Below are 25,276 nucleotides of genomic sequence, written 5' to 3'. Positions count from 1 at the left end.
ATGCAGCTGATCCGAGCTGGCTCAACGAATTCATGTGCTCGTCGAGCCTCCGCAAGGTAAGTATATCGAAGGGAAAAGAGAAGAAGGAGAGGAGGAAGGGAAGGAGGGGGGGTTGTACCTGTGGGGGAGAGCCAGGCAGCAGTAGCACGTGATGTGGTCAGTGCCATGGCCTAACCTTTCTTAGCATTGACGACAACGACGACAGTGAGCTTGATTGGGTTAGCGGAGGGAGGAGGTGAGTGGTAGAATGCGGTGGAAGATCAGGGAAGCTTGTGAGGGTGGAAGTGAGGAGGAAGAGCGAGGAAGGAGGGAAGAGGAGGGAAGAGGAGGGAATGAGGGATATAGGTCACTGTAACCGTTAGAGTAGTTTAATAGAGTATACAAAGGAAGTACAAGTTGATGCTGTATCCAGATAGATCTAATTGCTTCATTAGAGACGATACGATCTGATGTGTCTTGATGCTACGTGTATGGTAGGTAATTGTACCTCCATCTAGACTTCAAGTGTTACATTCACTCAACCCTTCAGTCACCCCGTTCATACAAAGCTCCCTTGAAGAACGATTCGATTCCACTGACATCTTCTATTCTCGTCACTTTGGAGACGTCTGGTTCCCATATTAGCCGTCAATTCAAAAACAACAGCGCCGGCTCAACAGAGCAGGCGGGAGCTTCCTTACATTGGTCTGGCCGTATGATCACAACAGCTCCAACGGCCGGGTCGACTCCCAGTGTCCGATATGCCTCACCGTGGCCATCGTTGTAGTGTTGGTCGTCGATGTATACCTTGTGAAGATCTGTTTGGGAAGTAAGCCTGACGCTTTTGAAAAAGTAACATCACTTGTAGAATAGAATCAGGTTGTATCATACCTCTTATCCTCCATTTGCCGTTCACTGGCACGAAGTAATCAGGTATCTGATGCTGTTCAGTCTCCGTGAACTTCGTCTTTAACACCAGAATTGGCTCGATCAGGCTATCAACGTCATCCTCCGCTGGCGTGAATCGTTTCGTTAATGCTCCCAGTTGGGTCGCCAGCTTTTCCGCCTCGTCAGTGAAAGGCATCACACACATATACGGAAAGAACATTACCTTCTCTAGCCTCTGCTTGTTTGTCGGCTGCGCGATGTCTCCAGCAAACACTACAACTCTCCATCGTCCGTCACTTTTTAGCACCTTCAATAGCTGTACAGCCTTGCAGTCACACCACCGTATCAACTGCGCACTCGGCATCCGCGCACCCACCACGACCTTCCCTGCCAGACTTCCGTCACTCCCCCGAGAGTCACTAATCTGATCGTCCTCATAATGCACACCAAATCCGGCCGTGTACCTGCCACTCATAGTGAAGTGATCAGCAAATTGCCCGGGTCGCTCCTCCTTAGATGAGAACATCCTCGCGAATTCTCGATCGAAGTCGATAAGTTCTTTGGCTACCTTAGAGCGCTCGGAAACATACGTCTCCAAGAGTGACGGCGGGGCGATCTTGTTCAGGACGTGACCCAATTTCCACCCGATATTGTACCCATCTTGCAGACTCACATTCATTCCCTGTCCTGCCTTGGGCGAATGAGTGTGGCATGCATCTCCCGTCAAGAACACACGGAAGTCTTTGTGGAAGTGATCGGCCAGACGTTGTCCAATAGAGTACGCAGACCACCAGTACGTATCTGCAAAGTCCATGGTGTAAGGATGGAAGATCTTCTTTGCGGTCTCCTGAAGGTCCTCCAGCCTCACATCCTTGGCCTTGGATCCCGGGGGCAGCTGGATATAGAAGCGGACCAGCGACCCTCCTTCACGCGGGATGATGAGCAGATTTCCTGCCGATGAATGAACAGTAGACTTGCGACGAATATCTGGGAAGTTGGTCAAGGGGTAGATATCCATCACTCCCCATACAGTATCAGTCGTATCGCCCACCATCTGATACCCAAGGCTCCTCCTCACAACTGAATGTGCACCGTCACAGCCCTAATCTCATATCAGTTTCCTTGCCTCAATTATGCAGCTCAGAACACATCTACTTTGAACACTTACCAAAACATACTTGGCTTCCCAAACCTCCTCAACCCCATTCCTCTCCGCCGAGACCTTACAACAATACTCCTCTCCAGTATCCCCAACCTCCACCCCCTTGACGCCAACTCCATACTCAATTCCGTCCCCTTCCTTTCCGTGTCCCTTCCTAAACCCCCTCAAGACATCCAGCATAATCGAATTCATCCTCGCCTGATTCAAGATAACATGCGGACAATGGCTGAGTCCCTGCTCCCTATCCGGCGCTCTACTCTTCCTCGTGATTCCCCCTTTCCCGCCATCACTATCCTCGACACCCCAGAACGCAATCTCAAGAATGTGATACGCCTCCCTAAGAAGCTCTTCCGCAACCCCAAACGACTCGTAGATCTCGACCGTCCGACACTGCACGCCGTCCGCCTGACCCACCTCGAGCGGCCCGGACCGACGCTCCAGCATCGTGAAGGGGATGTTGAACAGCGCGAGCCATGTCGCGGCGAAGATGCCGGCGGAGCCGCTGCCTACTATCAGGACGTCTGTCCTACGGGGCGTGGTCGTAGCCATGGTCATGAACGTTCGTCTTTCCAAAAGAGCAGAAGTCTTTTGTTTCTCTCTCCAGTTCTTTTCCGGTCTGTCTGTGTATTTGTGTACGTGTTGGTTGACTTCAATGAGTTTCGAAAGCGTCGTGTCGGAATGTTACCTCACCCGGATCGGATTGCGGGGAGAGAGGAGGGGGTAGTCAACTACTTATTATATATCTAAGTACCTACCTTACATTTCCATACACGACGATCTCCACCCGACCTTGCATTCATCTCGTACGAAACTCTCAACCATTTCTAGACCCTATCACACCCTTTCTTTTGCCATCAGCGCGGCCGAGTATTCCCCTCCGCCTCCCATCCCTTTCCCAAGACCAGGCAGACAGCTCAGTACCCCGTACTCCCACACCAAACAGGAAAAAGAAACGGCCAATCGGTCCCCGTCGTGCACCTTCAACACTTTGCCAGGAAGCTCAATTAAATTCGCATGGTGTACCGCAGTGCCGAGGAAATTGCACTTAAATGCCGATTCTTTGGATGGATCTAACTAGCGAGTTGCGTGTTTGTTTTGGGGCGCTGGAGCGGGTGCGGGGGGAGCGAGCTGGAAAGTGCGGAATTAGCGTACATGGTTACGCAGTGTAGAGATTTTGCTAATGCAGCGTCAACTCATACGAGGGCACATGTAGGCCGACAATGTGTTTACGGGAAAGAGTTCGGCAAAGAGGTTGGCTTTGTTTTTCTTTTTTCCTACGGGGAACTTTGACTTTTGTGTAGGCAGGTAGGTAGACTGCCTTGGTACCGGTACTGAGGATGCAGGTGCGTGCATGCAAGTATGAAGCGTGGATGGAGAAGAAACGTGGGACTTGTCGGTCTGTCCATGGAGTCGGAAGGCCCAAGGATTTGTTTTCCTCGTCATGAATTTGTTGTTTACAGATATGATAGAGCGGAACTTGCAATAGAATATAGACAGGACCATGAACATAGAACGGTGAGCAAAGTGGAATCTATATCATGGATTTTATTCTGTATATATGGAATGTGAGTTCTCCAAAGACGACTTTGGATCTGGTACGTAAAATGAAACTCTGAGCACGAGCGAGTCCCTAGTGTATCTACAGTGTAAACAAAACTTCTGTCCTTCCACCACGCCCCCCAGCCTAATTAATTACACATACAACACAATCCCCTAGACTATCCCAAAAAAGCTGATCTTTGCGCCATGAGACTCCAATGCAATGCTGGCAGCGTGTACCCTGGCTGGTATCGCGGTTTTTGTGATATAAAACGTGAAATATGAAAAGTAAGATATCCGTCCCAATCTAGTATCGTCCATCAACGGCAGAGTAGTGCGATACTCGTGCCTGCTCGTGGTAGAGGGATGGGGTGTATTCGGACTCGTTGTAGACTGTTCCGCGCTTGTCCTTCTCGGGAAGGAATTCCTTGACCTCCCAGTTGTGCTGCTTGACGCCGACGGAGAACTCGAGATCTTCACGGGTGATGGAGTCCCAGTACTGAGCACGATCATTAGTACAGATGCGTAATAAAAGAGCCGGTTGGAACAAACCTTGTAGACCATCATAACACCCAGAAGGTTGCAAATGGTAGCGATGAACAGACCGTCAAGGTAGTGCTGGGCCTCCTCGCAGATGGTGTCGCTGAGCACGTAGAGAATGACTTGGCCGACAACGAAAAAGAAGACACCGAAAGAGATGTCACCCAGAGGCCAGCGATCCTCAAGGGTACCAACAACAAGAATAACCTGGCTGACAACATAGACGAACAACTGAATAGCGTTCACAATGTACAGCACGACGAACACTCCGATGGGATTTGCTGCGCTAAGCCCAGCCCAGTTCTTGAATGTAAGAAGGGAAACGGCACCGCTGATGATGAACATGGCGAGCGAACAGAGTCGGAGGAGCCAGACAGACAGAGTCGTGCCATCCTCGTAGAGCTGGAAACCAACGAAACCGTTGATCATCAAGCAGGTGCAAAGCGCTGATGCGAGACCACTTTGTGCGGCAGCGAAGTATGGGTAGGGAGCGGAACCGGGAGGAGTGACACCGGCATCGAGAATGAGCGAGATAATAGTGAGGATCATGTAGATGTAAAAGAAAGATGTAATCTCCTTGCGGCCTGTTGCACGATGTCAGCCAAATTCCTTCGAACCACCTATGAGAAGAAAATCAAATCATACCAACTGCAGTAAATTTCGATCGAACGTGGATAATCATGATGACGGTCATTATGAGAGCAACAATGTGCATGAAGTCGTTCGCGCCTTGGAAAATAATCGTATTTGCAACCTCAATCGTTCTGGAGTAACAGTTTGTTTGGATCCCTGAGGAGGTGCCGGTGACGTCTGACACTGGGCCCACGATGGCACATAATGGCAGCGCGGCCTTCTTGCATATCGTTGAGAAGTCGCCGAAACCCATCTTTGCGGCGGCGACAGTTGTGAGATGTGGGTGAGTTGTTGTGATGAGGCTCAAAACAAGGCCAGGGGGCGCTCACGATCGTGGCGGCTACTCGCGAAGGGACTGGTGCGCTGAGGATGTGGTTGAGAGGCCAGCGATAACGAAAAGACACAGCGAGTGGATGAACGAACGAAAGTGAGCAGCGGCGAGCAAGCAACGACGGGCGTGAGTGGACGGGAGGTTCGTCGTTGTGGTTGTCGTGGTGGGGATGTCGTTGGTTGTTACGGAGGTTGGCTGGTTGGCAGCGATGTTGTCTCAGGAACGGGGGCTCGGCGATCCGGCCAAGGAGAGGAATTGAGGCGGTCCCTCTCTCCCCTGCAGTCAGCTCCACTTTTGTCCGTTCGTATTTCCTCCCCAATCAGCCATAACACCAGAAGGGGTATCGTCTGTTGTAAAATATTTCGCGACTATTGGATCTACGGGCTATTATTGGAACGTCCATCGTGTTTACTACATCAAATTTGTTATCATGCTGGAAATAATTCACTGACTAGCTGGAAAAGGTATCGCATTCTTGAAACCCCATACAAAGTACCTGCAAAGGTATTAATCGTACCTAGGTACCTGTACCTAAGGTAGATATATTTTCGCAATGCAATCGGATCCAAATGCTTGTATGACGATCCCGTTTATCTAATATAGATGAAGTAGTAGAACGTGCGAATCATAAGCTCTAAGTGTTTCGCATAATCCTACGAGTAATTAGACTAGCTTTCAGGTATCGTGAAGTGTGGTTGATACTGTCTCATCACAATCCGGCAAAAGGCAATTGATCCCTTCCCTGGCAGTTGCTTTGGTATCACGTCCACACTCCATGACGGAAGTCAATCACTCCACGATTCTTTGTTGTCACCTCCCATGTTCCTCTGCGAGAGAGTTTGTGGCGAAGTCATGAGAGTGATGCTTTTGCTGGATATCTCTTTCTCTATCAGCTAGCAGCAAATCATGAAAGCTATGCAGATAGCCAGCAAGCCCGAACGATCACGAGTTCATTACCTGGCAAGATGCAATCAAGAGCAACAGCTCAGAAAGTAGTATATATAGGCGTAGTGGAGAATCAGATAACTGCCGTTAACATCATCTTCCATCGTCATCACGCAAATGGGTTCATATTTTAGCAGACCATCGTTCCCAGATTCTCCCGTGCAAATTGGTCCGAGGATGTGGAATCGAGATGAGCTATTCTGGGTCCTCATACACGAGTTGAACAACTTTCCCTGGTCTCAGAATAGGAGAATTCAACTAGCAAGTATGTACATACAGCTGCGTGGACATCTATTCATCATCATACACGTTCGAAAGGGTACATCACTGACGTGGTCTTCCTACAACAGCGAACCTAGTGCATGTAGTTCAGGCACGCGAGAGGCAACTCCATCGGGAGTTTCATCCCCAGGACCTATTTCTCTGCGTTTTACCATGGCCTCATGATACCAGGTTCATTTACATTGCGCTCTTAGTACGTGGAGTAGGAAGGAACGAGGTAATATTTAGCGGGCATCCATGTTCCGATGACAGATTGATATACACGAAGTTCAGAGAGGCAGTGCACGAATGGATCATACGCCATCGAATCCCATTGGCATAGCGACACTATATGTGGTGATGGGGAATATTGTAATCATTGCTAGGGTATCTCTCGCTAGGAACCATGGCGCTGAGACAAAACATGTGGACCTTGTCTGAATCCTCCTTGTACAGTGTCATTCTGTGAAAAGAAAATTACTCAGGAAATCAGAAATACCAATGCTCGTGAACATGACATGGTGACGGTGGTGGCAGCAATATATCCATTGCATGAAGAATTAGTGAGCGTTGTATGTGCCAGCGATCCGTTCCCTCCAACCTAAGCTCTGAAAGGTTTCGTCATTGTGGTAGGAGAGTGGTATCGATGCAGTCCGCTTCTAATTGGTGTCCATTTGAGACGTAGTGGTTGGTTAATTGGCGAAGGTTGGTCGTCGAGAACCAGTTGGATTAAGACGACCGAAAGGTGATCTGTCACCAGTGTCATTCATGAATGATGTTCCCAGATCACTGATGATAGGAAACGGCCGAGCGGGTCGATGCTGTGAGGGTTGTCCGAATATTTGGTCAGGCTGGGCCTCGGGACACTTGAAGGCAAACTTGGGAAACTGTGACGACGAAGTACAGCTTGTTTTGTCTTCGTGACGCTCGAAGGTAAACCCAGGGAATTGTAGCGACAAAGTACGGCTCGGTTCGGCTTCGAGACGCTTGAAAGTAAATACTGGAACTGTTGACGATGAAGTACAGCTCGACTTAGCTACCGAGCACCTGAAGGTAAATTGAGGAACTTGTGACGATGAAGTACAGCTCGGCTTGGCTTCGGGGCCCTTGAAGGTAAATTGAGGAACTTGATGATGCTGAGGATATCGCAACATAGTCTTCTCGCTATGCGATCGAAAAATACCTCCTGGTTCAGCTTTGGGACGCCTGGCGATAAGTTGTCGCGCCCGAACCTTCTCTCTGTACGACCAGGAATCATGTGACTCTCCAGTCTTTTCCTTGGTTGTCTTTTCCTTGGTGTGTGCAGTAGATACCTGAGAGACATCCGTAGGTAGAGCTGACAGGCCTTGATGCGGGCGATAGGTCAAAAGTTCAACTCTGGCCAGTCGTTGCCTAGCCCTAAGCAGACGATCATTAAACATCACAAGGTCTCTTTGGATGGGGCTGAGCTGTACCTCCAAAGCGTCCTTGACTTGCACGATAGATTTGACAGGAGATGGCATTGGTTGATGTCGTGATTCTAGACGCACATTCGCGTGGAGGTTGGAGAAACCTGAAGAGTGGCCGCAAGCGTCGCAATGGTTAGCATCTGCTGAAACTGGTGAAGTCGATGCGCGAGGCCCACGAACCGCAGTCTCAAGACGACCGACTTGACTGTCAATATCTTGAACGTGGTTTGCTAGGCTAGCCATCTGTTTGTGAATGTCCGCCAAAGCACTGAAGATCGCAATGAAAGGCGCGGCATCCATCGTGATCGATTGCTTGCTGTAACCGGAGCAAGATGTTGAGAGAGGAAAGTTGGTGATCGATGAAAATGGTGCCTGACGAGAGGTTTGCTGGTGGAAAGGCACGTGTTTAAGTAGTAGTACGGCTGCACCAGCGGGGTGGCAATGCCGAACCAGTGATTGTCGAAGTGATTGTCGAATGATTGTCGAAGTGATTGTCGAAGTGATAATCGAGGTGATAATCGAGGTGATAGTGGCCAATGCGCTTAGCCTTGCTACTTGTTTCTCATCATGTTTGCTGTCAAAGAAACTTCATTTTCTCAAATGCTTCGGCAAATTCGGTGTGATCCCATTCTTCATCTTCCAGTGTGAACAGTGCGAACCTCGACCCCGCATACATCGATTTTTGTATCCCGTTATGCGTTATCTCCATGTGTAAACAATCACGCAGGCGATCGTTATCGATGGGACATTTGGATTTCAACCAAAGTGCAGCGATGTTCACGCGATATTCTCTTGTTCTCTGGCCAGCCGCCATGAATACCGGAATCCAACTTTGGCCATGCCGATTCGATTTGATAGGGAAAGTGAGCTTCTCGAGATTCGGGAAAGCTTCTAACAATCGCTCGCTCTTAGAATAAATGTCTTTCCAGAAGTACCTACGCCACCAGTACCCCACACTTTCCAAGTCATTCTCAAATATCTTTTGGATCATGGAATCGGTTGAAAATACAATGTTTCGAACGAGATGTTGGTATCGAGGCCCAAACCCGACGTGACTGGAATAAAGGCGGAATGTGTTATATCCGAAAAGGACTTCACTGGACTCAGCATGTAATTGTCGACAGACCCTGAGCAGCGACACGGGAATGACCTTGCCAATGGAGATCGGATCATGAGCTTCTCCGTCTGAACTCTTATTCCATACTACTTTTGCTTTCACTACGGGTCTGACTTTGAATGGGTCCTCTGTAAACATGAAGATATCACCGAGAACACAATATGCATGTTGGTAGATTTCGTCCCGGATCTCACGCGGCAGGTCAAGAAAACTAATCCGAGATGGATCTGATTTTGTTGACTGAACCCACTCGAGCGGGTGAGACATCTTCCATTATTAGCAGGGTCAGAACACAGCGTGTAAAAGAACATACTGATGGAAGCACCATCTTTCCGATGTGGGAGCGTAGTCGATGGGTAAGCACACTTCGAAAAGCCCGCCCATCACGAAGTCTCGGCTAAAGGGTTGCCCTACAAGTACAACTGTCGTTTGGCAGATTAATCCGCTAGTCCAATCTGGGCGGAGCCCATGAATCGAAGGTCACGTGCCGTTCCCTAACCTTCCTATTCCGATCAAGCTCTAGTACGTCACGCTATCTCGCCATAATCCTTCTTAAATGTATCTGTCAGCCCCAGATCAAAAGTGTTGTATATATTCGATAGATTTTGGTGTTTCCTGTGTGATAGAGTCACGATTGTACGTGACTTGACGTGGCCACGATGTAGTTGAAGTCCTTCACGCTGAACTTTCGAAATGCCGAAACTAACTCATAGATAGGAACTCCAATCGTCGAAATGGAAAACCTGCATCCTGTGAACCTTGTAGGAAGAACAAAACTCGATGTGATCACACTTATCCAAAATGCGATCGGTGTCACCAACGCGGCATCCCAGAAAAATGTTTTTATCATCCAGCTCCGTTGACTCGAAAACGTGACTCGCCAGATGCGGATACACAGCGGCCTGGGGCCTCACATAGTTCGCGTGTGCAAAAACAAAGGTATCTCATTCCTACCCAATCCATAGTAGTTTACGGACTCACAGAACAGGCGGATATCGAGAAGATCCCCTGACACCGTGCTCTCGGATTGGGAATCTTCTATCCTTCCAACGCCGACTGTGTCTCAAGACGATGGCCTAAACGATGCAGTTGGAGAACCAGCATATCGCCCTGGCTACCTTGGACCAACTAGCTACGAGGCAATCTTGCCTAGGTACGACGAATCATCACAGCAGCAAGACCGTCACATGTCGGACGAGACTGAAGACATAGATGAGCGGTCATCCATCCAGCACCCTTTGACCAAAGCCATGCGCATGACGATGGCTATGGAAGTATTGAGAAGTTTGCGCCATTACGAACTAATCTGCATTCTGGTACGCGCATACTGGAAGCACTGTCAAGCTGGCATTGTCCCTGCACCTCTTTGCCTTACGGCTCTTGATGGCTTGAGAGAAACAGTAGAGAAGTACGACCTCACTCAGAAGCGACCGTCTGCCGAACTTATCAATCTGGCTCTTGAAAACACCGCAAAACCTCTTGACATGCCTTCTGATATACGTGCACACGATTTCTACAAGCTCATCACTGGCGACAACTTACGATTCGAGATCCTAGGTTTTCTATTCGCAACAGCGGGTCGATCATGGCTATGGGGAATATCCGAACCCCAGCTCCTGGCGAACTACACACAGAAAGACCGAAATCAATTCTGTGACGAGATGCTGAAGTCTAGTACTACTTGTCTCATCCTGGGCACCCTAATCTCCCCTGCCAACGACTGCATGATCTGGACCTTTCATGAGAATGTGCTGTATACGATGATGATGTGCGGATTCACTGGACCTCCTGCCTGGCGCAGACTTGGTGAACTGGCAACTCAGATATTTGCCCTCGGCGCGCATCGAGAACAGAAGAACTCCAAACTCCCAATGTTCATCCTCGAGACCAGACGCAGGTTATTCGGGGGTGCGTATAACATTGACAAGATAACATCGACGTTCCTCGGCCGTCCACTCAGGATCTCCAAACGGCACTCTGACAGTAAACCTCCTCTGGATCTCTCCGATGACGATCTCTGTTCTGATCCAGCTACCCTCGCCAGAGCAATTGGTAATCTTGACGAAAATGGCTGGAACACGCAGGGCCGCTATCACCGCGCATCCTGGATTCGACTTCGGTACATGTCAGGACAGTTTCGAGAAGAGATCCTCGATTTCACATTAGCAAAACTAGATTCAAACGTAGAACAGCAACTCCTTGCTATCTCGGATAGAATACGATCATCGTGGGACACCGTCCCTCTACATCTGAAATATCATTCCAGATGCTGGGATGACGAAGAGTTCCCATACAGCGTCAGCCTCATGCTTGTTGTAGTCTACCTCACTCACTTCTACAACGAGTTCATGATACAAAAGCTCATCGACCACCAGCCAAACGCTTTCAACGTCGCTCTTCTCCAAGTCAGCTTCGACTTATTATCAAACTGTCTCGCCATCGAAAAGACACGCGATAGATCCTACGACGTGTACCGCGATTTTATGCAGACGGTCCTGGTTTTCGGCATCCCCAGCGCCTCCGTTCTCGCAAGCGCCCTTCAGGAACAACATCGTACCGGTCAACCCTTCCCGCCCACTATTTCTCGCGCCACAGTGATTCGCAAGTTGTCAGTTCTCATCTCGCACCTCGAATCCGCCTCACATATGGACTTTTCTGGCCTCAGGCGCGGCGACGGAAACTACAATCTCTGTCGGAAAGCAGCAAAGAGCTTCACAAGAGTCATTGACACAGTCCTGCAACCAAGCAATGGACCTGTCACGATTAATGGGGAAGCAAGCACGCCCGTAGGCATCGTGATAGGGGAGAATGGAGCGGAATTGAGTCCCGATTTGCCGTTAGACATGTTTGGTGCGCCGGGACTGAATGGGTTCGAAGGGATGGATGCGCTGGGAGGGGCTTCACTGTTCGACGGCGTCGATTGGAACACCGTCGGGGAATGGTCCTTCTAACGCTCAACCCACCGCACATATCAAGTCAAACAAAGTCTTCACAAATACTCTTCAAATGTATATAATTCAATAGTAGTACATATATCAATAGCACATACACTTAGCAACACACCCACCATCCAACAATCCATCCGCCCAACCCAATCCCATCAAACCTGATACCTAACCCTCTTCGCTCTCCCCTCCACCTCACCACCACCACCGTCCCTCCCCCTCTTCACTCCCTTCTTATCCCTTATAATCGTACTCCTCTCCGAGCTCTCGGGCCACTTAACATCCACCAACCACCTCTGCCTCGCCCTCTCCTCCTCCACTCCCAACCCCTTCGCCGGCTCCTCCTCTACCACAGGATCCTCCTCCGCCTCCTCCTCCTCAACCTCAGCGTCCCGGCACTCCTCCACCGTCTCGAGGATCGGCCCCACGCTGTCGACGAAGCCGACGCGCGGGTCGTACTCTTCGAAGATCGGGGACGTGACTTCGTAGACGACGCCTGTGAGCGGGTGGATGTGGTACTTTGGGTGCGGGAAGGGGAGGGAGAGGGGCGGGGTGCGGATGTGGGATGTTCTGTCTGTCCATATGTTTTAGTTTCCATGATGAGGGCCTAAGGGGAAGGGGGGCGAGGGAGGGGGGAGGGGTACATTGTGTGTTGGAGGTGTCGATTCCTTTGGCGGAGAGGTTGCCGTTGGGGATTAGGGGGAAGCCCTGGGGTCGGGGGTTTGGTGGTGGGGAGGGGGGTGTTGTTGTCATTTTTTCTGGGTGGTTGCGTGGGTAGTGTTTGATTGTGTGGTGTGGTGTGGTTTGATGTAAGGGGGAGATTTGCGGATGGTTCAAACGAGTGTAGGTAGTCTGGTAGTGAAAGTTGGAAGTCGGGTTTGTTGAAGCTGTGGAGGAGTAAGTCTTCGTGCGAATATATGCGACAGAGGGTCTATTCAAGGATCGAGGTGCTTGTTCTATTCTTGGCCTATAGCCTTTTCTTTGTTGTGTCTGGTCATCCATCGTGTCGTTTTCATTAAAGGCGAAGACTGTCCCTATCCGGCGCAGTGACTAATCAGTGAGGCAGGTCATGAGAAAAATGTACATCTAGAAGAAGTAAAGAAGGATTGCGAAGAAGCACGTGCAACTGGAATGTTTCGTCATTTTGACATGCAGGGTGCGCCGAATTCGTCAGATTGCGATCTATCTACACGCTGATAGTCTTGAAGACACTAGACGTTCATTAGTACAGGACTCTTTCGTGATCGTGGAAGATGATAGACTTACCCAAAACCAGAACCTCCGGTGGCCATGACTGCACCCGGAATTTGCGGGTGCCAATGAGCCTCCTTGACTTGCTCCATGTAATGCACGAACAAGAGCTGCGGCGGCACGTCTTGAACGCCGGCAGTGTCCCGGCTCTCCTCGTCATCCAGCTCGACGGCAAGATCCCAGAGCGTAAGCGTGTTGTCTCCGGCGCAAACTAGAACGATACTGTCATCGGTGGGGTGCCACTCAACGGAAGTGATCTGCTCCTTGTGGAAATTGAATGATGCCACTGGCGACGGCTTCTTCTCGCTGCCAATAGCGGTCGAAGGCTTCCACTGGCGGAGATCCCAAACTGCCCATTCACCATCATCAGCACCGGAAGCCAGCAGATGCGCCGTTTGGTGTGACCAGCTCAATACATTGACGTCGGTTTTCGAGACTTGCACGCTCACGGCCGCTTTCCTTGACTTTGACCGCGCATCCCAGATCTTCACTGTACCATCATTCGAAGCAGAGGCAAAGACGTGCTTCTCCGATGGCGACCACTGTAGCTCTTCTACTGTGCCCTGATGGCCTGTGTACGGTGTAGTATCCGTGACGAAGCCTCCGCCTTGTGTTCTTGTTGTTGCAAAGATATTTCCGGCAACATCTCCTGTCAGTAGTTTCCCTTCAGGTACCATTGGTGACCAGTCCAATGCATATCCTTCATTCGATTTGTGCGCACGGATCGTGCAAAGAGGTTTGTTCTGCGAGGGACTGATCGTCAACCCGGGAGTGTCGAAGGAAGTAAGATGTGGTGTGATGTCATGAATGAGCACCTGGCCCGACTCATGCATGGAAGCTGTGAGAGTGGTTGGAGGTTTCGCAGAGGTAGCTTGCGGGGTTTGATAAGAACGTATCCGGTTTGTGCAGCTGGTCACAGGTATCGATTTCGTTTCTAATATGGGATCAGAGGCCTCGTCGTCCGAGTCCGAGTCTTCTTCCTCATCCTCCCTCTCCATGCGCGACAGACTGCTCATCTTCATGACCATTATCTGATTCTCCTTGTCCCTCCCTTGCGCTGCCTGTGTGCCTGCGACTGCGTAGAACGTTGCGGGGTATGTCTTGCGGTCGGAGCCCAAATTGTCTTTGACAATGTCGCAGGAGAGGCATGGCCACGGCGCCTCGAGTGTGTGTAGCATTTCGTAGGTGGAAAGATCGGGTGCTAAGGTCTCGCCTGCGGAGAGTTTGTGGCGTCCAGGTATGAATGTGTCCTGGTCGACTTCCATGGCATCTAGAGTAAATTGTTAATTAATTGCTGCTGAAATAGCAGGAAAGCCCTTCTTCGAATTGCATACTTTCTTGCTCCTCTGCCTCTCTTTCAGCATCTGGCCTTCCGTCCACACCGGCCTCTAGAATTTCGTCTTCGCTCTCAAACTCATCTTCGAATTCATCCTCGAATTCGATCTGTTCGCCCTGGTCGACCTCCATGGGACGATCTCCATTTTTGATGGTCTCGAGCTCGGAGTCCTCTGCCGCTCTTTTGGCCATGGTCGCAATATGATTTTCTTCTTTGTACTAGTGGTGTATTTTGAATTTGAAAAAGTGGTGTTGTTGAATTGAGAAACGGGGCGAGCGCGGCGCACATGAAATAAGTCAATATGGACCAAAAATTTGGAACCAAAAAAGTTTTGCCAAGAGTTTGGGAATTGCTGCCCCGCCACCGAAAGGCACAACGACGTCGATTCGCTCGCGAGTCCGCCAGCCAAACATTCACTTCAACAACCCGTTACCCCCCTACCATGCCCATACATACCTCCCGTTACGGAATTACTTGACTTGGGACCTGGCAAACTGATAAAAGTACATAGGGATTACCTGATTAAACGGATCAACTTCAACATTATCTCTCAAGCCTGTGTGTGTGTTTATTCACTCACTGCTGCACACCCACTTCGTGCACAGTGTATACCTACTAGGGTAGTAGATACATCCACCCTGGCCACTCACCTCTCTTTGTTCTCTCCTCCGCCGCCTGTTTACCGCATCCTGGCTTCGTAAATAAGACCTGACCCAACCACTACCGCGCATACTCACTTCCACCCCCTTCGCTCTCCTCGACCGCTGCATGTCGCTGCCCTGAGCTGCAGAGCACAATCGGTGCTGCACCCTTCGCCCTTTTACGCACTACACGTTCAGAACGCGTCGGCTACCTCCAATTCACGTCACACAGGAACAGCGGGGCCCGCACTCCTCCCCACGCTATACGCTCAGCGCTCTTACTACTGCTGCACTTACGACTACGACTATCACTTCCGTCTTTTCCATCCCCCAAGTCAAGACACCTGAACCTGCGCAAGGCTTCCTGGGACAACATGGATCCTCAACAGCAGATGGAGCAATTTCAGCAACAGGAACCTGTACAGCAGCCCGTCCAGCAGCAATACACCCAACCTGTCCAGCAGGAATACTCTCAGCCCCTACAACAGCAACACACTCAGCCCATACAGCAGGAATACTCCCAGCCTGTGCAGCAGGAATACCCACAGCCCGTACAGCAGGAATACCCCCAGCCCGTACAGCAAGAATACACCCAGCCTGCGCACCCCTACGTACAGCCTGTGCAGGAGACACAGCAAGACCCATTGAACGTTGCTCCCGCTGCCGTCACTCCGCCCATCACCGCTGAACACAGTCACGATGCGCAGAAGCATATGGATCAGACATCGATGGAGGTCGACGACAGCATGAACACCACCATTACCGCATCAACGATCGCCCCGCTACCTGACTTCCACCAAAGCAACAATGGCTACGCACAGGAGCACCATCGACCCCAAACATCCTACTCAGACACCACGTTCTCTCATCACTACTCTCATGGCAACGGCGACTCGCGCTTCAACACACCTTCAGATGCAGATACACCACCGAGGCAAGGCTATTATAGCAGTGGAAAGGAAACTCAAATGGGACAGTCGCACTCACGGCCAAACTCGGCTCTGCAGCATAGATACCCACATTCCGAGGGAGGAAGAGCCAATTCATATCAGGAGCAGAACCAACGGAGCTCACAGCCGCAACAACAGGAAAGCAATGCCACAAAGAATACTAGCGTTGTGATCAAAGTTGGCATGGTTGGCGATGCGCAAATCGGAAAGACAAGTTTGATGGTCAAATATGTCGAAGGAAGCTGGGACGAGGATTACATCCAAACACTCGGTGTGAACTTCATGGAGAAGACCATTTCAATCAGGAACACAGAAATCACCTTCTCCATCTGGGATCTTGGAGGCCAGCGAGAATTCGTCAACATGTTGCCACTTGTCTGCAACGACGCTGTCGCAATTCTATTCATGTTCGATCTGACTCGCAAGAGCACTTTGAACTCTATCAAGGAATGGTACCGCCAGGGTCGAGGATTCAACAAGACTGCCATTCCGTTCCTCGTCGGCACAAAGTACGACCATTTCGTCAACTTCCCGCGCGAAGAGCAGGAGGAAATTTCGAACCAGGTAGGTCTTCAATGGCATTTCCGGGAGTTACGAGCTAACTTGGAGCAGGCTAAACGGTTTGCCAAAGCGATGAAAGCCAGCCTCATCTTCAGCAGCACGAGCCACAGTATCAACGTTCAAAAGGTAAGTTCCCCAGATATACTAATATTGGCATATGCTAACGACCATCGCCAGATCTTCAAGATCGTACTTTCGAAGGCATTTGATCTCAAGTGCACTATTCCCGAGATCGAAAACATAGGAGAGCCCCTGCTCCTCTACCAGTCCGTCTAGTGGGCGGATTACTCTACATCTTCGCATGATGCGAAGGGGCCTAGTCCCAAGAAAAGACGTGTTTTATGCGCAATGTTACCATGAGGGAATGGCGAATCATGAACTTTATTGCTTTTGAGGCGGACATGCATGACAGGCGATTGGAGCACACGCGCTTTCGCGACATTGGGACTGCAAAATAACGGCGTTTCTGCGTGTGCTTTAGATGTAAACGGTTGGGCTGGACTATTCCCAACTTCCTCACACCCTCCCGCAGTGGGCGCTGGAATGTGCCAGCGGGTTGTGGCAGTAGGATAAACCATGATCTTGTACGCAAGTATAGTGTAGTGTCTTATTAAAGTATCGATTTCGATGTCGTGCCAAATCAGCGATGCCATATTTCAGACATCTCCCATGCGATTGTTCTATTTGTTATAGGCAAGTTTTGCCCCACCCAGTCGGCAAATGACGCAAGTCTTGCCGAGTCGGAGCTCTTTCAACTCCAAAAAGTTTCGAGACTTGCACACTTGCTTTATACAACCACAATCACAACCACGACACACCTCAATTGCTCCAAGCAACTCCCTGCACAGTCCTCGAATTCACGAAGCCTTCTGCTCTCGCATCACCCACGATTGAATATCAAGCTTCCTACTCCCACATCTGCCACAACCTTGCACTCTCGCAGCAACCAAGACAACACGCCTATTCACCATGGCCCTGCCCACGCTCGCCCTCCCAGGCCAGCCCTTAGGACCCTCCTCAAAATACGCACCAGGCCCAGGAACACACATCCACGAGTCTCAAATCTACGCCTCGATCGCCGGACCCGTAACAACACAAGCACCAACCCCATCCACAAAACCCCAATCCACCAGCACCACCAGCGCAAAACCCACATCGACACCCGCCCAACCCTCCCTCCCAATCCTCAGCATATCCCGCGCCCCCTCCTCCCCTCACGACATCCTCTCTACCTCCTCAGCAAGTAGCACCGTCCTCCCCTCCGTCGACTCCATCGTCCTGTGTCGCGTAATCCGCCTGGGCCCCCGCTTCGCCAGCGTCGAGATCCTCGCCATCGACGACGTCGCGTGCCGCGAGTCCTTCCAGGGCCTCATACGCCGGGAAGACGTGCGCGCGACCGAGAAGGACAAGGTGCGGATCGAGGAGGCGTTCCGCGTCGGGGACATCGTGCGGGGCGTTGTCATCAGCTTGGGCGATCAGAGCAATTACTACATTTCGACGGCGGAGAATAGGTTCGGCGTCGTGCTGGCGAGGAGTGAGGCCGGCAACAAGATGTTTCCGGTTAGTTGGAAGGAATTTAGGGATCCGAGGACGGGGAAGTCGGAGGTCAGGAAGGTTGCGAAGCCTTTCTAAGAAGATGGGAGGTGGAAGGGGGGTTGTGGAGGGTGAAAGGGGGAGAAATATGATACCCTATATTTCAATTGGGCTTTTCATGATACATGAAGCTCTAGTTCAAAATGAAAAAAAAGTTTCCTTGGCATGTGACGATGAACTATCAAAGTATGCACGCAATTGAAATTTACATTGATTCTGAATATGATCTTTGTGTGATTCCTACATATATATCTCAAGTTCATCATGCTTACATATATCTCAATCGTGAATCGTCCTACCCAGAACCTCCATCGACTCCTCTATCAGCATGTTGGCCATGCGGGCCCGGTCCCTCGTTACCCGCGGCAGCATTGGGATGTTGTATTTGAGGCATTGCTCCTAAGGCAGGGCCAGAAGCTGCAGCACCATATCCTCGTCCCTCCTGTCCCTCACCAACATGATCACCACCATTCCTATGCCGTTGATCGGCCCGGACGCCATCTCTAAATTCAGTCCTCCCTCTTTCATACGGCATCCCAGCCCTTCTCCCATGTATCGCGGTCCCCACAAGCCCGCCCATCCTGTGACTAGGCTTCTGTCTATTCCACTGCGCAACAGTCATAGGCTCACCCACACCTCCCGCAAGCCAAAAGATACCTGGTGGAAGTGTATCCTCATTCCCCAAGCGCCTTCTGTCCGGGATTAGCGGGGGTTCCGGGTTCGCAGGCTGCGGTCTCGAGGGCCGAGTGATTATATTTCCACCGCCTCGCAAGCGGGGAGCTCGGCTTGGGTCAACTTCCGCAGTTGTCAATATGTGGATGGATCTCCCCTGAATCGCTGCACCGCCTCGTAGTCTGGGGATTTCGAGGGACTCGCGCTCTTCTGGGATGGTGTGCCTCGTGCTGCGGCTTCCAGGTGGTGGTGGTGGTGGTGGTGGAGATACGGGTTCGAAGTCTTCGAGATCGAAGGTTACGGCTCTGCCCGTTGTGCACTCAATGTCGCTAGAGATATTGTGGTGTTGGTCGGCGGAGGGATCTTTTAATCTGAGCAGCACGTTGATGGGTCGTCCCTCGCTATCAACCATCACATTGCCATGTGCATGCATGGAGTCTGCAACCGGTATGTTGGGGGAGATTGGGCTCAGTCTGCCTACACGATGGCTTGCGCCTGGTATGAAGAAGTCGGCCACAGAGCTGGCGAGCGTGCTGATACTTCCTGAGCCGAAGTCTCTATCTGGTTGACTTGGCAAGACGATGTTCAAAACCCTGGGTGTGCTACTTCGTCGTCTCGGAGCGGGAGGAGCTGTCCGTGATCGAGGATCTCGAGACCTGGAACGCGTCCTGTGGGAGTAGAATACCGTGTCGAAAGTATCTGGGCCGCCATGACGGGGGGCTTTCAGATTGGATCTAGAAGGCCCTTCTGCGAGAGGTGTGCCTGAATATGGATGTGGGGTGCCAGATGCAAGTGCCTCCAGGTGTGTCGAGACTTCACTCTTCCGGACATATTTAGTTTCGAATGCGTCGTGGAGCCTGAGTTTGTCACTGCGGGTAGGAGATGAAGGAGACGTCACCCTAGAGAAGCGCAAAGCTGAAGGTGATGTGGGAAACCGCGAGAATTGCTGCTTTATCTCGATGCGACGCAGCGCTTCGAAGGGACTTATTCGCTTGGTTGTTCTGTTTTTGTCTTCGTCTTTATAGAGAGAGTCGTTGGCTGTATGAAGCCTGGCGAGAGCTCGCGCATATTCATCCTCCTTTTCCTCATGAGACTTGCGACTCTCACGAGAAGAGTTGTGGCTGCCAGATGTAGCAGCTCTATTCAAGTTGATTAAGTTCACACCACTTCCTACTACTATGGGCCTTCGTGGGCGGGCAGCGATTTTCTTATGCCGACCGTCACCAGTGTCCTCCAGGCGAGAGGTCGCCATTGACTCCGACTGGCGTGTATCAGCACTTCGCTGAAAAGCCGAACGCGCCCGGCTCTGCCATTCTTGCCATGGTTCTAGTGGCGTAGACTTTGGACGTATCTTGGTTCTCGACGATCGTGAGGGGGAGAACTTCTTCACGATGTTGATTTTATCAAACCAGTTCGGCCGTCCCCTGCGGCTTGTGGGTCGGGAATGAGGACTGGAATTTCGTGTAGGTAGGTTGGACATCTTGGGTGGTTTCCGCGCAGCCCGAGCCAAATGGTTCCTATACAGTCTGTTCTGTGAGAAGTAGGATCAGCGCGACACTACGCTGGCGAAAGACGCCCTCAGACAGCGAACAGCACCCGGTGAAGAGAACGATAAGGTGGCGGGGAAAAGTGTGTTATTTCTGTAAGGATGTCCGTAAAGTCGTCCAGAAATTCCAACGAAGATGAATGGATTTACACGTTGCTTCATCCGTGGCAGCCCTCCAAATTGTCGTAACGTGAACAAGTCCCGTTTGAACAGGAGCAATCGAATTCCACATCATGTACCATACGCCCACTTCCGGACCCACGCCTATATGTCTGACTTTTCGTTGTGTCATCCTTGCAAGTAATGCACATGCCGTTGTTGTTCACAAACCCTGCGAACATTTTGCAAGAGGAACAAACACGGTGAGTACGGCCCATGATCATCACCTCGTCATTGATCTTGTAAAGGCCAGCTTCGACACCACATTCAAGACAGCGGCGTGTGCGTGCTTCAATTCCATGTCGCGCCTGTTTGCCTTTCCTCATGGCATCTGTGAATTGAAGCATCGTGCGCAAGCGGGAACATCCGGTGCAGGCGAACAGGTTCTTCGATGTCGAAAATTCTTCTGCCTCGGCACGGAGCAGCTCGTCCTCTGTGACGGGTGCGATAGTGTTCCAGATGTGTCTACATGTCGACGCGAACCTCTCTCGGTCGTAGAACTCCAGGTATTCAGTGATATTGCACAGCAATTCTCGGGGTAGGTGCAGAATAGGTTGCGTGGAAGCCATTGCCTTAACGCATTGAAAATGAAGACTGTGTGGCAATGCAGACCCAATTTATACTACTCGCGGTTTGAAACCAGCACTCTGTGAATGGATTTTGTACCATAAGAGGTGCACTTAATAGTGTAGTGACACCGCTCACCGTTAAGGTCACACATACTAGATCTTACCAACAAGCAGGAGCATTGGTGAGCGTGGTCAGCACCGTGGATGGAGCATTGCCGCATCGGATGTTGTGGTCATACAGAGCCAATGTATTGGATGTATTCAGAGTGGGTCCAAATGCCGTATGCCTGGGTGGTTATGATCCGATCAATCTGTGTGGTTCCTTGGTTGTGTATTCGAATTGAATTTTTGCTCAAACTCAAAGGGTCTTTTCCTTCTTGAGATCGTTAATGATCATATATCGTGACAAGCTAATCCATCCCCATCGGAACCAGCGCATCTGGCTCACGTGTGCGGTCGTCATTGCCTTCTGGGCAGTCCTGTAACCGACCGGTGAGCTGGCAAACATCAAGGGGGTGGGGTAATCTCCGAGCTCTTTGCGTCGTATCATTGCACCGATCAGTGTTGCGGGTGCGTCTAGCAAACTCAAGTATTTGCGAGCGACATTGGTAGTGACTAGTGTGTATAGTTTGATTGGACATTCCCATCCACCATGTCTATGCATGATCGCTTTCAAGAACGCGTGAGCACCAACATATAGTGATTTGTGGTTCGGATGCGATGACACGCCGTCCGCGTCGAATGTTATAATTACGTCGATCGTTGTCTGCGGTGCCTGTTTGGCCGATATCGTGCTCATCTTAGGGGCAAACATTGGGGTGAGTAAATTCGAGATCAAGCGTGGGTGCCATGTCACGGTCATCGAGTCCGGGAAGTTTCTATGTATCGTTGCTTAGTGGTTGTTCCCGTCCACCTACTCGGAAGTAGAGCGCTTACTTGTCTTCGATAACCATGATATCATCAGAACTACGTAGTCCAAGCTGTATGCCGCTCTTGACGAGCTCCTTTTTGCGAGTTTCGCCCAACCCGTCGGCATCGCCTAGTGGTTATCATTAGTTTCGTGGCATATCAACAACACTTGTGAAGCTCACCGCTGCTCAAGCACAAGATCTTGACATGATTCCCAAGCTCTGGACGCGTCAATGCAAGCAGTGTGGGGGCAAAGAACATAGCCTCATCATCAGGATGAGCAATGAGCAGCACAATACGCTTCCCTTTGAGCATAGGAAAGGAGCTCGTTAGCTGTGAGGTGTAAAGCCAAAGCCCGAAGACAAGGAACGGTACGACCGACCACGTAACCCAATTCATGCTGTAACGCCTGAGTGAGAGGATTGTCAGTTGCATGAAAGAACGACAAGTTACACATATGAATTGTTTGTCTAAGTAGAAGAACAGGGGAGGGGTGTGACAAATGTCCCTGCACTAAGAAGAAGCTTGGGCGCATAGTTCCGTGCCCACAGGTTGGTTCCGCAGAGCCGCATCCATCACCCCATTTAGACCTGACCACTTTCAAGCTCACCTGCGGTCCCTACCTACGGCACGACAACTATCAATCGGAACAGACAAAAACGGAAATAGTACAGTCGTCATGGCTGTTGGGAATCGGAAAGAACGACGCGCTGCAACGAAGAAAGGTGCCACAAGCAGTGGCTTTGAACCCACCACCGAGATCGATGAGGATGGGGTGGAATACATTCTCCAACACCCCGACCGCTCCGGCCCCAAAGGAAAGACCTTGTTCGATATGGCAGAAGAGAGGCAAAGGGAATTGAACAAAGGAAAGCCTGGATACACAGCAGATGGAGATCTGTCTGAGGATGACGAGGAGCTCATAGGTCCCTTTGGAATTGCTTTCCTCTACGCCATCTCCCTCGGAATGCTTCATCTGACACTCGATGTAACTGTTTACAGCCAATATCGTGAACAGATCTTGTGGTCCGAAATCATCCAACGAGCTGTCACCGCAACACCCGTTTTCCTCATTCTAGTCTACCTTCTCCACGTCGATTTCTCCAAGCAGTTTCCCATGTTACGCAATATCTTTTTCCTCGTCATGAGCACTGTAGCCGGTTGCTACCTCATATTTTCGGTGAATATGCATGGTTACTTCTTCGTAATGAAAGCTGCGCCCCCAATCGGTGCGTTGTGGGTGTGGAGCGTAATCGAGATGCATGTTGCGTACGCCGTGGCGAGTTGTGTCATTGTTTTGGGTTACCTATGGTGGAATGGCTTTCAGGCTTTCTAGAATGCCCAAGTTATCATCAAGCCATTCCGCTACAAGACAGCATACGCCCGTTCGAGAATGCAGGAAAAAAGCCAGGCTCGATAACAGCATGACTCCAGGGTCTCGTCGCATCACCGATTTGAGTCTTTGTGGGCTGCTAGGGAAACCATGTGCCCCATTCATCAGTGTAACCATCCTGCTGATCCAGCGATAGTTGGATCTTCATAAGCATCCGGAACTTCTGGATTTCTACATTTGATCTTTCTCAAGACCAAACAGTCTACCATGTGTCTGTCTGGGTTACACATGACGAGAACGCAACTAAAAACAAGAGCGATATAGAGACATGCAGCATGTAAACGAATAGGAGCAAAGGGATCAGTACAAAAACTCTCCGCAAGCAAGTTACGATATGGCTGGGATATCAATACTAATTAAGTGTGCTGACTACTTTTCTCCATGTATACTACTGTGCATTCTGTTTTACAGTCGAACATACCTTTCGGTACCGTAGCCACCCAAAGGGTCTTAAAGCCTCGACGATGATAGTAGGTTTCATTGCCAGTCTCCCGTATTGCCATCAAAACGAGTTTTGGCCGGCCTAGAGACCCTACATCCACTGTTTTGTCATGCTCATCTATCACTGCACCTTCTGCAGCATGTCGCCTCAAACGATCCAAATCAATTCCTTGCACTGGACACGCCTTGTCGGTTCCTACCAGTACCATATCTTCTACACTTGGAGCATTTTCCCGGAGCGCATATCGTAACCTTGGACCAATCTCATCGCTCTCCACCAGCCATTCGATTTCCTTTAAGATTCTTGCACCCAGCCCCGCGGCTTGACAGTTTGGAGCAACTCCAAATGCAGTGATCTCATACTTGTGCACGACATCTCCCTTCTTTCTCAATCCCTGTTTCCCCCCGTCATGGTTTTCTCCTTCCGCCGACTTCCATTGCGTTCCCGTTACTGCTTTGCTCCACGTCAAATAGTCTTCAACAGCACCGTTCCCAAAGTCTTTGACACTTCCTGTGGCCACCACTTCAGCATATCGACATCTTTCAACATTGTTCGTGGTCTGATCATGAACACGAAGTAGCACTACAGTGAAACCCACGTCACCAATGGTTTCGGCAAGTTGATCTGGGTCTGCAATTCGCAAGTAGGATGTTCCAAAGATTTCCGGATGTGCACACATGGTTTTACTGTAAGAGTCGTTCAGTGTCTTCTGGACTGAAAGAAGGAGCGGGCGATTGGCCGATGTGGTATCGAAATGTCGAGGTAGTAATAGTATAGGAACCAGTGAAGAGTCCATGTTGAGCAGACTGAATTGTCCGCTGAGGGGACAGTGGAGTCACTGTCTATGATTGCAATCGGGTGCTGTCAAGGAAATCAACTTTGAAGTTGAGATCAGTGTCCACCCCGACGAATGGGAATGTCCAATCTTAAATCTGTGATGTCGGCCTTCGTATGTTGATCACAGAGCGCGGTTTCGTTGGGTCTAGTATCGCATTTTATGTTAGGAACATAGTGCATGAGTCAGCCACGCCCTGCGATTCCCCAGACACGCCCTACAGTACAATTCCTCGGCCACGCGGAGAGGTTACACATATCCACTTTGGGGGAAACCGTTGAAAAGTGCAACCGTATTCTTATCTATGGGTCTGTCGAATCACTAATCAATCACCCCCTAACTTGCTCTTCATACTAAATGTGATATATGCGGTTGCGGGGAAGAATTACTAGAGTGCCATCAACACAAGCTTCAGAATTACTGACTACAATCAAATGATAGCCTTCGTCATCTGTTTCTGACTATCTGATGTGGGAATTGTGCATCAAAATATCGGATTTGGTAATGGCCGGATACTCAAATTATCACCTCTTTGCTGCGTTGGATCTGATGGCGGTAGGTGGCATCCCTAGTTCTTCAGAAAACGCTTCTTTAAGGCTGTTCAATCTTCGTACCATCGGAATGATTGGCT

The 25,276-nt window shown here is 50.3% G+C and overlaps 14 protein-coding genes across 14 annotated transcripts; 4 read left to right on the top strand and 10 right to left on the bottom strand.

Annotated features, from left to right (window-relative positions):
- Positions 1-525: 525 nt before the first annotated feature.
- BU24DRAFT_466196 (phenol 2-monooxygenase-like protein) lies at positions 526-2,578 on the bottom strand (the record flags this gene model as incomplete). Its single annotated transcript, XM_033532342.1, has 5 exons — positions 526-608; positions 681-797; positions 871-1,036; positions 1,091-1,969; positions 2,036-2,578. The coding sequence occupies 5 exons, from the start codon at positions 2,576-2,578 to the stop codon at positions 526-528; spliced, it is 1,788 nt and encodes a 595-aa protein (XP_033379834.1).
- Positions 2,579-3,555: 977 nt separating this feature from the next.
- BU24DRAFT_495668 (chitin synthase export chaperone) lies at positions 3,556-5,218 on the bottom strand. Its single transcript, XM_033534146.1, has 3 exons — positions 4,754-5,218; positions 4,121-4,692; positions 3,556-4,067 (listed from the first exon to the last, which is right to left on the bottom strand). Exons 1-3 carry the CDS (start codon positions 4,992-4,994, stop codon positions 3,876-3,878), a joined length of 1,005 nt encoding a protein of 334 aa, XP_033379833.1. The 5' UTR covers positions 4,995-5,218; the 3' UTR covers positions 3,556-3,875.
- Positions 5,219-6,970: 1,752 nt separating this feature from the next.
- On the bottom strand, positions 6,971-8,026 carry BU24DRAFT_466194 (uncharacterized protein; the record flags this gene model as incomplete). Its single annotated transcript, XM_033532341.1, has 1 exon — positions 6,971-8,026. One exon carries the CDS (start codon positions 8,024-8,026, stop codon positions 6,971-6,973), a length of 1,056 nt encoding a protein of 351 aa, XP_033379832.1.
- Positions 7,934-9,210, bottom strand: BU24DRAFT_282448 (uncharacterized protein). Its single transcript, XM_033522731.1, has 2 exons — positions 9,157-9,210; positions 7,934-9,110 (listed from the first exon to the last, which is right to left on the bottom strand). Exons 1-2 carry the CDS (start codon positions 9,169-9,171, stop codon positions 8,304-8,306), a joined length of 822 nt encoding a protein of 273 aa, XP_033379831.1. The 5' UTR covers positions 9,172-9,210; the 3' UTR covers positions 7,934-8,303.
- Positions 9,211-9,394: 184 nt separating this feature from the next.
- Positions 9,395-11,902, top strand: BU24DRAFT_426574 (uncharacterized protein). Its single transcript, XM_033529012.1, has 3 exons — positions 9,395-9,504; positions 9,561-9,782; positions 9,832-11,902. Coding segments are annotated over exons 1-3 (2,187 nt in total). The 5' UTR covers positions 9,395-9,502; the 3' UTR covers positions 11,795-11,902.
- A 41-nt stretch (positions 11,903-11,943) lies between these two features.
- BU24DRAFT_486204 (uncharacterized protein) lies at positions 11,944-12,882 on the bottom strand (the record flags this gene model as incomplete). Its single annotated transcript, XM_033533407.1, has 2 exons — positions 12,433-12,882; positions 11,944-12,362 (listed from the first exon to the last, which is right to left on the bottom strand). The coding sequence occupies exons 1-2, from the start codon at positions 12,788-12,790 to the stop codon at positions 11,944-11,946; spliced, it is 777 nt and encodes a 258-aa protein (XP_033379829.1). The 5' UTR covers positions 12,791-12,882.
- On the bottom strand, positions 12,549-14,652 carry BU24DRAFT_376705 (WD40 repeat-like protein). Its single transcript, XM_033524623.1, has 3 exons — positions 14,374-14,652; positions 13,055-14,309; positions 12,549-12,999 (listed from the first exon to the last, which is right to left on the bottom strand). The coding sequence occupies exons 1-3, from the start codon at positions 14,564-14,566 to the stop codon at positions 12,975-12,977; spliced, it is 1,473 nt and encodes a 490-aa protein (XP_033379828.1). The 5' UTR covers positions 14,567-14,652; the 3' UTR covers positions 12,549-12,974.
- A 738-nt stretch (positions 14,653-15,390) lies between these two features.
- BU24DRAFT_466190 (P-loop containing nucleoside triphosphate hydrolase protein) lies at positions 15,391-16,803 on the top strand (the record flags this gene model as incomplete). The annotated part of the gene is made up of 3 exons (XM_033532340.1): positions 15,391-16,530; positions 16,579-16,653; positions 16,705-16,803. The coding sequence occupies 3 exons, from the start codon at positions 15,391-15,393 to the stop codon at positions 16,801-16,803; spliced, it is 1,314 nt and encodes a 437-aa protein (XP_033379827.1).
- Positions 16,804-17,323: 520 nt separating this feature from the next.
- On the top strand, positions 17,324-18,213 carry BU24DRAFT_426571 (uncharacterized protein). Its single transcript, XM_033529011.1, has one exon. The coding sequence runs from the start codon at positions 17,497-17,499 to the stop codon at positions 18,157-18,159; it is 663 nt and encodes a 220-aa protein (XP_033379826.1). The 5' UTR covers positions 17,324-17,496; the 3' UTR covers positions 18,160-18,213.
- A 74-nt stretch (positions 18,214-18,287) lies between these two features.
- Positions 18,288-20,422, bottom strand: BU24DRAFT_281925 (uncharacterized protein). The gene has a single exon (XM_033522729.1). It carries the CDS (start codon positions 20,270-20,272, stop codon positions 18,416-18,418), a length of 1,857 nt encoding a protein of 618 aa, XP_033379825.1. The 5' UTR covers positions 20,273-20,422; the 3' UTR covers positions 18,288-18,415.
- On the bottom strand, positions 20,385-21,245 carry BU24DRAFT_281875 (uncharacterized protein). The gene has a single exon (XM_033522727.1). It carries the CDS (start codon positions 21,064-21,066, stop codon positions 20,497-20,499), a length of 570 nt encoding a protein of 189 aa, XP_033379824.1. The 5' UTR covers positions 21,067-21,245; the 3' UTR covers positions 20,385-20,496.
- Positions 21,246-21,424: 179 nt separating this feature from the next.
- BU24DRAFT_353977 (phosphatidylinositol glycan class L) lies at positions 21,425-22,374 on the bottom strand (the record flags this gene model as incomplete). The annotated part of the gene is made up of 3 exons (XM_033523799.1): positions 21,425-21,944; positions 22,003-22,105; positions 22,158-22,374. 3 exons carry the CDS (start codon positions 22,372-22,374, stop codon positions 21,425-21,427), a joined length of 840 nt encoding a protein of 279 aa, XP_033379823.1.
- Positions 22,375-22,508: 134 nt separating this feature from the next.
- Positions 22,509-23,518, top strand: BU24DRAFT_281878 (uncharacterized protein). The gene has a single exon (XM_033522728.1). It carries the CDS (start codon positions 22,655-22,657, stop codon positions 23,309-23,311), a length of 657 nt encoding a protein of 218 aa, XP_033379822.1. The 5' UTR covers positions 22,509-22,654; the 3' UTR covers positions 23,312-23,518.
- Positions 23,448-24,606, bottom strand: BU24DRAFT_466185 (uncharacterized protein; the record flags this gene model as incomplete). Its single annotated transcript, XM_033532339.1, has 2 exons — positions 23,448-23,539; positions 23,790-24,606. 2 exons carry the CDS (start codon positions 24,604-24,606, stop codon positions 23,448-23,450), a joined length of 909 nt encoding a protein of 302 aa, XP_033379821.1.
- Positions 24,607-25,276: the final 670 nt, after the last annotated feature.

The sequence above is a fragment of the Aaosphaeria arxii genome (assembly GCF_010015735.1).
Source record: "Aaosphaeria arxii CBS 175.79 unplaced genomic scaffold BU24scaffold_9, whole genome shotgun sequence".
NCBI lineage: Eukaryota > Fungi > Ascomycota > Dothideomycetes > Pleosporales > Aaosphaeria > Aaosphaeria arxii.
This window is presented reverse-complemented; position numbering and strand designations above follow the sequence as displayed.